This window comes from Pterocles gutturalis, unplaced genomic scaffold (genome assembly GCF_000699245.1).
Source record: "Pterocles gutturalis isolate BGI_N339 unplaced genomic scaffold, ASM69924v1 scaffold11427, whole genome shotgun sequence".
Taxonomy (NCBI): Eukaryota; Metazoa; Chordata; class Aves; order Pterocliformes; family Pteroclidae; genus Pterocles; species Pterocles gutturalis.
The window spans coordinates 56,375-67,008 of NW_010110303.1; the positions used below are offsets into that span (position 1 = coordinate 56,375).

General features: G+C 35.7%; 1 protein-coding gene across 3 annotated transcripts in view; it reads right to left on the reverse strand.

Moving 5' to 3' along the window:
* FAT1 (FAT atypical cadherin 1) overlaps nt 1-10,634 on the reverse strand; it is a 100,563-nt gene that overhangs the window by 25,348 nt on the left and 64,581 nt on the right. For all 3 annotated transcript variants that reach the window (XM_010073306.1, XM_010073305.1, XM_010073304.1), the window contains exons 7-10: nt 9,077-9,352; nt 8,654-8,864; nt 2,035-6,102; nt 1,372-1,568 (exon numbers count right to left, since the gene is read on the reverse strand). In XM_010073306.1, the coding sequence (XP_010071608.1) occupies nt 1,372-1,568; nt 2,035-6,102; nt 8,654-8,864; nt 9,077-9,352 (4,752 nt within the window). The remainder of the gene's footprint in view (nt 1-1,371; nt 1,569-2,034; nt 6,103-8,653; nt 8,865-9,076; nt 9,353-10,634) is intronic.

Here is a 10,634-nt window from a genome sequence, read left to right on the forward strand (position 1 = left end):
ATGACAGATGAGAGAATATCCTGTTTTAATGTTTGGTAACACATGAAGTGAATCAGAAGATGAAATACCTGAAAATGAAAAGAACTTATGATTTTCTAATTAATTATCTCACATTTATTAGACTATTCAGAAAGGTAATTAATATTGCAACCACAGGGACTCTTGAGTATAGCTAAGAACTCTAAACACTTACAACTGATTAACTGATAATTAAATGAATTCCTAAAATAGGAGTTATACATTTTTGGTAATTTTTTTTTTTCTTTTGGCAAATCATCTTTTCTGTAATTTCAATCTAGAAGAAATTTATACCTGCCTTTTTTGTAATGACATGAAATAAAAGCTTTCATTTTAAATAAAAACAAAGCAAAAAAACCACCCAGAATTTAAACGCTCTAAAACACTCTTACAGCTCATCTATGTCAGGGATGAGCATTAAATTGGAAGGACTGAGCCTTATAACACTAATATCAACAAAGGAAAAAAGTGAAAAACATCGACTTACAAGTTTGTATATAACTGCAATCATTTATATAGAAGTAATCAACTTAAACATTGACAAAGAAAAAGAATCAAATGCTCACTGAATATTTGATCCTTCACAGAACAAGAAAAGATTTTGCCTTTCACTCAGTACCATCAAATATGTATTCAACAAGATAGTTGCGCTAAAGTGAAAAAAAAAAAAAGCTATGAAAATCCGGGGCTTTCTCGTAAGGCAATTATGTGTCTTGCAGGGTCCACCTTTCTGTTGTGTGAGGTTTGTTTTTTTGGGGGTTTTTTTGCGTTTTTTTTTTCTTCCTCCCCCGCCCTTGTTTTTTTTTGTCAATTTTTGCAGACTATCAAATCTGGTAAGGTAGACAGCTTTGTAGCATGACATTAACATTAACAGATTACAGATTTCTAGTGCTGCTGAATGCAACTGCAGGATAATATTCCAGTCTTTTCAACTCTTATCACAGGAGATGCACAAATACATCAACTAAGTGATGGTATGCATCCTTCTTTGAGACTTTGCTTCCTTCAGAAAATAGAGCATATAAACTATCATGGTTGCAGCTCAGCTTAAAACAATTCCTTTTGAAGAAGTATGCATTAACACAGGAAAAATGTATTATGATTCTCCTCATACTCTCCAAATACCCATCAAGTGTTAAAATTACATAAATGATCTTTTTTTTTCATTTTTATTTAAGAAACTTGTCCATGCAATAACTTTTCTTTGACAGCATTCTATCTTAATAGACAAAATTTCTGCTACCAGCATAAAAGGAATACCTATTTGTCAGTCTCCTGAGAAGCAGTTTTAGAGAAAGTTTACATTTTACATATGGAAGAAGCTAGACAGGGAAGATACAAGATTGTGCCTACCTTTTCACAAACAGGGCTATTGTCATTAGCATCAAGGACTTTAACCTCCACCACAGCTTTAGTTGCAAAGGTCCCATCAGTAGCTGTAATATTTAGAAGGTAATTATCCTTTTCTTCCCTGTCCAGAGGCTTTTTGACATAGACCTTCCATTCATTCTGTATATTTTCAACAGCAAACTGTCCCAAGGGATCACCTCCTGAAATACAAAAAAGAAACATTTAGTTAAAGACAAGAGAGAGGTTGCTACTATTACTCCATCAACCCCAAGTTACAGCTAATGAGAAAAAATGTAATTGGAAAGAAGCAGCCACTCTCTGTGGCTTTATAGGGAAACAGCTTAATTTTCCAGGCAGAAAGTCAGTAGATACTCATATAACAAATTTAACTGCATCCAATAGAATCTATAAAAATCAATGTAGAAATTTATGTAGCATTGTAGATATCATATCAAGACATATGCTAAATGATAAAGACAATAAAATATTCCACTGGAAATTAATAGTCTATTGTTTTGTGAAATGTCTTTCGTTCACACTGTAACTACATCACTAATTTCAGTGTAAATTCCTAAAATTTTTCAATAATTTGGAAGATTAAGTTATATCTGACATAATTGCACGACCACTTAAATGATTATTCCAACATTACTCAAAAAGATTTACCTGTAATGTAATAAGAGACTTGTCTGTTGGCTTCTTCTGTATCAGCATCAGTTGTACTCAAGATGGCAATTACCCCTCCAGGAGGGTCATCCTCACTGACTGTTCCTTTATATATCTCTGCAGTAAAGCGTGGAGGATTGTCATTCACATCTGTGACAGTAACTTCAACCACAGACATAGAAGACAGTTGAATTTTTTCACCCCGATCAGATGCAACCACTGTGATTTTGTATTTGTCTCGTTTCTCATGATCGAGTTCTTTGAGAGTGGTAATCCAACCAGTTTCCATGTTTACGACAAAAGACTCTATAACGTCTAGTTCTTGAGAAGGATCCAAGCTGTAAGTAACCTGCCCATTGAGTCCTGAATCTAAGTCAGTTCCTTTAACCTGGATGACTCTTGTTCCAGCTGGCATGTTTTCTACAATGAATGCTTCATATGGATTCGACTCCAAAACTGGTTTGTTATCATTTGCATCTTTTACTTGAATGCTTACCTCTACTGAGGAAACAACATTATAATCTTCACTTGCATACTGTGCTCGAACTGAGAACTGGTACCATTTAGTTGTTTCATGATCAAGGTTCTTCTCAAGTTTCAACTCTCCAGTCTGCTGGTCAATCACAAAAAAATCATCTCTGTTGCTTTCAGGAGTGTTCCCTTTAATCAGGCTGTATACTAAAGTCTGATTATGCTCTGCTTTGATAGTATCTATCACAGTCCCAACTGGAATGTCCTCAGAAACTGTGTAAGAGTAAAACGGCTCAGAGAATTTTGGAAGAGGCACTTCTGGTGGGAGTATTCTAGCGTAGACAGGAACAACTGACTCTTTTTTGGGGGATCCACCATCAACTGCTCTAACAAAGAAGGTCAGAAACTCATTTTCTAAACCAATTAAGCTTTCTTTAGTAGTAATTATACCAGACAATGAATCAATTTCTAAATTCTCTTTAACATTTTCAGACTCTGCTTCAATAGCATATGTGATGTCTGCATTTGTACCCTCATCAGCATCAGATGCCCAGACTTTAATGACAGATGTACCTCGTGGAACATTAGATCCAATATTTACTTCATATTCTGTGGCTCGGAATTGAGGAGCATTATCATTGTCATCTGTAAGTATTACATTAACAGTACAGAAAGCAACTTTTCCTCCTGAATCTTTGGCCATTAAACTAATGGCAATTACTTTTTCTGCTTGTGTTTCACGGTCAAGCTTTTCAGAGTTAAATATCTGCCCTCTCTCATTTGTATAAAATCTGTCTTTGGCAAAGTCATTCACAATGTGGTAAGTGATGTGGCCGTAAGTACCAGAATCTTCATCTGTTGCTTTAACTTCAGTCACCAAAGTATGCAATGGAGCATTTTCAGCTAGTTCAACCTCATATTCATTCTGGCTGAAAACAGGACTGTGCATGTTGGCACTGGTTACAGTTATATGGACTTGGGCTGAGCTTCTGAAGACCCCATCAGAAACAGACACGTTAAGATTATAATGTGACTTTAATGTCTGCCTGCGTAGGTTTGAGATGGTGATAATGCCAGTTTTACCATTAATTACAAAATTATTTTGGTCATTGCCTGTCAGAATGGAGTACTCCAGCTTGTCAACATCCGAACTATCTGCATCTGAGGCTTGCACACACATCACAAAATGCCCTTGGGGAGCCAGTTCACTAATTTTAGCTTCATAAAGCACTTGGTTGAAAACAGGGGGGTTATCGTTGAGATCGGTCACATCAACAGTTAAAATGGTATCACTGCTCAAGGGCAGCATGCCACCATCTATGGCCCTTATTAGTAATTTGTGTTGTTTAATTTGTTCATAGTCCAAATTTCTTGCTGTAAGAACGAATCCAGTGCTGCTATCTATATGGAAGTAGTCATGACTTCCACTATTATCCTCAACGAGGTGATAGGAAATCCCCCTGTTTGTTCCAGAATCGGCATCTGTAGCACTCACTTGTACAACAGATGTTCCAATGACAGATGCCTCAGAAAGGGTTGCAGTGTAAGACTGCTCTGTAAACACAGGAGGATTATCATTGATGTCTTCCACTATTATGTCTACAAACACATCAGCATGCACGCCAGTTAGGGAGTCTGTTGCTCGAATACTCAGTTTGTAAGCTGGATGAGACTCAAAGTCAAGAGGGGCAACAACATTTATAACACCTGTGTTGAAGTTGATAGTGAACTGATTGAAAGGATCTCCATCTGTGATGCTGTAAAACACCTTAAGTCCTTCTGGGCTGTTTGCTTGTACATGTACCACAGGACTATGGAGCTGAATGTTTTCTGGTATCTCTGCACTGTAGAAAGCCTTTTCGAAAACTGGCATAGCTTTACTCATAACTGTAATTGGGACTATAACTTCAGCAGAAAAAGCAGGGTCTCCTCCATCTTTTGCCACTACTGTGACCAGATACTCCTTATTTAGTGTGTCTAGTTCAAACTTCTTCTTCAGTGAGATTTCACCAGTGGGATCAATTTGGAAATGTTCATGATGTTCTTTGAGATAGTAATGCACCTCTCCATTTCTGCCTGTATCTTTATCTACTGCAGTGACACGCTGAATAACATGGCCTACTTCAGAGTCTACTTTAACAACAGCATAATATGGAAGATTGACAAAAAATGGAGCATTATCATTTATATCTTCCACTGTGACTTTAACTACAACGTGTGCAACAACTGATGGTTTATATTCCTCTGTCACTTCTATGACCACGTCAAAAGATTCTTGCTGTTCACGATCAAATGGTATTCCTGTTGTTGACAGGACTCCTGAAGTTGGGCTTATTTTAAATCTGCTGTCTGGATTTAGAATATGGTAAAACAAAGGCTCATTTATTTGATTCCCTATAGCAGTAACAACAGCTATTGTTTTTGCCTCTGTGGAATTCTCCTGCACTGTTGCAGAGTAAGAACTCTGTGTGAACTTCAGCTGGCTTGCTTTGCTTTCTCTCACACTGATTTTTACTGACGCGGTGCTTGCAAATCTGCCATCAGATGCTCTCACTGTTAATTCATATCTGCTTCTTAACTGAGTTGCATTTTGTACTGTTATATCTCCAGTCTTGGGGTTTATTGAAAATTTTTCTCCAATGTTGCCTTCAATAATGGAATAAATTAATTGTGAAAAAATGCCTGAATCAGCATCAGTGGCATTTACACTGATGACTTTCACGCCTCTATAGGTTGGAACCAAAATGGATGTCTCATACAGCTCTCTTGAAAACACTGGAGGGCAATCATTGATGTCTATTACGTAAATAGTAACATTAGCTGCATATTCTGCATATAAGCGTGGTATCCCCATATCATGTACTTGCACTGAAAAGTGGAAAATATTTGTTTCCTCGTAGTCCAGACTCATTACTGTCCGAATGGCACCAGTGCTAGAATCAATGGCAAAATACTTCCGGACAGATGGTTCGACAATTTGATAAACAAGCAAAGCATGAGATTCTTTATCAGCATCTGTAGCTCGAATTACTAATGGGATATTCTTGTCAGTCAGAACCACACTGTTAATTGAAGCTGATTCACTGATGAGTCCTGTATATTCAGCCTGCATAAAAATTGGTGCATTGTCATTCTCATCCTGAAGATGTACCAAAACTGTTGCATTAGTGGACAAGCCAGCCATGTTTGTTCCTTGAACAGTTAGAGTGTAAATAGGCAAAGTTTCAAAATCAAGTATCTTCTGAGAAACAATGACACCTGAGTTTGGGTTGATAGCAAAGGCATCACCTACATTACCATCTTTTATTTCATAAACTACAGAAGACTGACTGTATGCTGTAACCATTCCAACGAAACTGCCAATGCTAGCACTTTCACTGATTTCTGTAGAATATTCTTTGGCTGTGAATTTTGGTGAGGCATTATCAGAAACTGTAACAAATATATGCACAGAGGTCACTTCGCTCATTGGAGGATCTCCTTTGTCTGTAGCTTTTATCATCAGGTTGTATTCTTCCTGGTTACTACGATCTAATTCCTTTGCAATTTTAATCATACCCAAAATTGGATCTATAAAGAAGGAATTTCCAATATTCCCTGTGAAGAAAAAGAAAAGTAGTTAAGAAAGAGGTATACAGAACTTAAAGGATGATTGCTTACCTAGCTATATATTAAAAGAGATAACGTAGCGAGAACACAGAATGTTAAGGTTTCTTAGCTTTGTTTAACAAACTCTTATTAGCCTTTCTGCAAAGTTTTCTGTAATCAAGAGTTAACACTAATTCTATGTCAACTTGTGGTAATATTGCATAAAATATAGTTGGCAAAGCCACTCAAGCCCTGGAAATAAATGCAAAAAATTAGTTTCATTTTCCATTAAAAAACCTTAAAAAAAGAGAAAAAAAAATTTTGCAAGTTTCAACATTATAAATCACATATTTTCTTCAAATTATCTTTGTCATTAAGTTCATGTTCAAGACAACTTAAATATTGACTGAAGCTGTAAGCAAATTATATTCAGAAGTTGACATTAGTGGAATACAAGTTACATTTTATGTTCTAAAATAATTAGCCTGCTCAAAAAAAAAAAAGTGTTTTAATGAATTCACACTTGTGAATCTTAAGAGCTTATGCAAGTATCGCTCAAATCACTACTTCAAAATCAATCTTTCTGAATTGAACCTAAAGTTTTCTCTCTCCTAACTTCATACAAATATATACACAAGTTATGCCCTGTAATAGTATTAGGAAAAAAACAAAACAAAACAAAACAAAAAACCTACTACCTGCTGAGGACTAGCAGCTACTATCATTTGATGAACACTTGTTTTCTTTATATTTTCAAATATATAGCTGAACTTCACTGCACACAATATTTATGTCATGTACTAAATAAGGTAAGATTTAACATTTTACTTACTTAAAAAAACTACATTACTAAAGCTACGTTCTCAGCATGGAAAAAAATCATTAAGAACATCTGAGTTATGCACTCAAGTAGGCAAGAGGGGGTTTTTTTTGTGTTTTGTTTTTTTTTTTTTTTCTTTTAGTGAGGGTCTAAACACAGTGGCGTTCTTCAAATATCCCATTACAAATCTGAGCAGCCATTACAAACATTTAAGGAATGTTCCTTCCATAGGCTTAGAACACCAATTATAATGCTTTAACCTCCCAGTAAATCACAGTCCTGTAAAACAAACCCAAGAAAGTCTTACATTTACTCCTACAAAAAGCTAGAAGAAGGGAAGAGAACAGGGTGTAACTTCATTCTAGAGAGCACACACAGACATTTTTTTCTTTCCATGTTTTGGTATTCATAAACCAAGCACTACTAAAATGGGAAAGGCAGGAGAAGAGTTTCATGGACACCAGTGTCCTGCTTAGTAAAAAAGGCCATATTTCTACAAATAACAGAAAAACAAACATATATTTTAAGCAACTGAGACACTTAAAATACATTCTTCCTCTTCAGATTATCATAATCACAGCTTCATTTTAATACAGTGTTAAAGTATGTTTTCATATCAAAATAACACATTGGGGAAAGAAAAGGAAAATATTTACAGTAAACAATTTCTATGCTTCAAAAAGTAACTTACGTCAAATAAAAAAAATGCATTTGCCCATATCATCTTGCATGCAACAGTAACTGAATACCTTTTTACCTACTGTTCTCTTTAATATACAGTTTCTTAATGCTTGTTACTGGGATTTTTATTTAAATTATGTTCTACCTTGAAAGTAGCAATGCACATAGATAATGAAATTTAAATAACTTTTTTTTCCAGTCAGTGCCTATATAGTTCAGGACTTTGGTAACAGCAGGCTTATTATCTAGACTTAATGGGCTGAACCAAAACTCACTACCATCTGGTAAGTGAACTCAGACGTCATCCTGTTTTCATATTATTCAAAATTGCCATCATTTGAATAGCATTGCTATAGGCAAGTTCAGAAAGATACTCTGACATGAAAAACAAGCAGCAGCACTTAATGCTCTTCTCTGGTCTGCAATCTGAAAGCAGCCTTAATTTCAAATTGACCAGCTATTAAAAAATTTCTTATGTTTTATTGAGCTAGAAGAACAGTCCCACTACTTAAAATCAGACAGAGGGAACCATGCAAAGCAACCCCTTCCCTGCTACATCTCTCAGAAGGTTTAACTTAAAAACTGCAACTATTTGGTAGTTAAGTATATGGATATTTGTAAGTTATTTTTGAGCTCCTTTTTTTCACATTGTGCTAAACACGAAAGCACTCGTCTCAGGTTTACTCTTTTCATCTATGCCTATACCACTTACATTATCAAAAAGGAACGCTTTTTTTTTTAGATCAGAATTTAATGTTTCTGTAATTTCTAAAGAACACAACCCTCTTCAGGGTTTAAAGGTAGCTTTTTTTCTACTGCTACTAAAATATTCCAAATGTATCTAAAGAATAATATAAATAACTAAGAAAGAGAGATATTTGTCATTGCAGTTTTCTTTTAAATGCTCTGATGCTGTATCTTAAATACATCTCACAGAATACAATGCATACACCTGTACTGCCCTCTTTTATAGCTTTTTTTTTACATGTCTGCAGTTGAAACAAAGTATCAGCAAGCACTGTTTCAAAATAAACTGAAGATGTAAGAAAGTCAATATACCTGATTCAATTGAGTACACAATTTCTGCATTTTTCCCTTTGTCCTTATCTAATGCTGTAACCTGGAGTACTGCTGATCCCACGGCTGCTGACTCATACACCCGTCCTTCATAGGAAGAGCTGGTGAACCACGGAGCATGATCATTTGTGTCACTAACATTAATGATGATTCTAGCATAGTTGCGCTTTACAGGAACATCTTGATCTCGAACCTGAAACAGTTAGCACATTACTAGTAATTAGCACTGTTATTTCACTAGTTCATCAAATACTAGCAATAATTCAAGGTTCTATCTGTACCAGTCACAAAGGCTGCATACAAATTAAACATACAAATGAATGTTCGAATTAAGGGGACAAATTAAAGACATTACAAAACAATCTGTTTGCTATTGACTACAGAAGAAATTTTGTGTTTATTTACCATTACTGTGAGAACATGCTGGTTCATGGTCTCATGATCCAGTTTTTCTGAAGTATAAAGAGAGCCAGTTCCAGGGTCCAAACGAAACTTTTTAAGACTGATGGGATCAGTGCTGCCCTGCATAGTATAAATCAGTTTATTTTTCTCATCTCTGTCTGTGGCACTGACTTGCAGAATTTCCGTCTCTGGTACAGTGTCTTCAGGTATAACAACTTCATATTTTGAAGCAGAAAACTGAGGCCTGTGATTATTTGTGTCTATAACTTTGATGTACACCTGAAATGATACAATAGGAAGGGGAAAGCATTGATGATATTTGGGAAACAGAGATGTAAAGAGGATATTTCATTAAAAATCAGACCATCATAGTGAAATAATTCCACTGCAAGATAGATTTTTTTTTTTTTCCCCCAAAGAAGGGGAGAGGATCTAAGAGGTATAGGAAAGAAGAATCTCACTAAACTCAAAGCTGCCTCACTTTCCCCAAAGTAAAACTAGAAATGTATAAAATCAAAAATGCCTTAGGCAAGATATCTTAAAGGGAACTATTTTTGTCTAAAGCAAGATGAAAAATAATTCCTTAGTAATTTTGGAATTAAAAAAAATTCTCAATATGGATCCCAGGGTGGGTAAAAATCCTTTTTAATTGTGTAAATTTGGAATTTTAAGCAATGCTTTCCAAGGCAGCAGATCCACTGTACTCCTCCTTGCCCTCACATGGAAACAATCCTTTCTCAGCTCCTTTACATTTCTAAGCATAAGCAAGAAAGGGAAAGTGGTGGAATTCCCACAGAAGTATATTATTTCAAAGAACCACCGGTAGCGATTGTTTGCTCTTCTCCAGCAATGTAGCACAATCTCATCATAGGCAACTGGTCACCAACACAGTCTCTCTGAAGTTACAGTTATATTAACTTTGATGCTTCAAATTGTGTTTTCACACAGAACTTCAGTTGGGTTCACCTATGCACTATGCAGGTAATGCTCTCTTTGAACCATAATGTTCACTGGAACCAAACACAATCCCTGCATACCCACCTGCCTTTCACAGCAACGAACTCTTGCATAATAATAGTGAGAGACTCAGCCACACTAGTGGCCACAGCCACACACAAGGCTCTAATGTTTTGAGTAGACACAGTCATAGATGTTGCAGGTCAGTGAGCCACAATCCAATATATACCACATTTAGAGATACATTAATAAACACAGGTAGTTTTTGTGTTTGAAACAGTTGTTAGGATAAATACAAGCTATCACTGGTCAGGAAAATGCTGCCTCCCACAATTTATTAGATTTCTCAGAAAATGAAAGAAATAGAAAATAAACTAATAATTTGTCACACTGCTAAAATCCCTTGCAAGATGTTGCTATGGAAACTAAGGAGTTTGTTTTTATAACGAATTAGAAAGTGATCACAGAAAGGAAAGAAAGAGTTGGAATAAATATAGATTTTCAGTGGGGAGAAAAATTTATGGTGGGTGACCCAGGATACATATTAGGTCAAGTTTCTAAACATATTCACTAAAAAATTTCAATTGAAAAATGACGAGCAGGA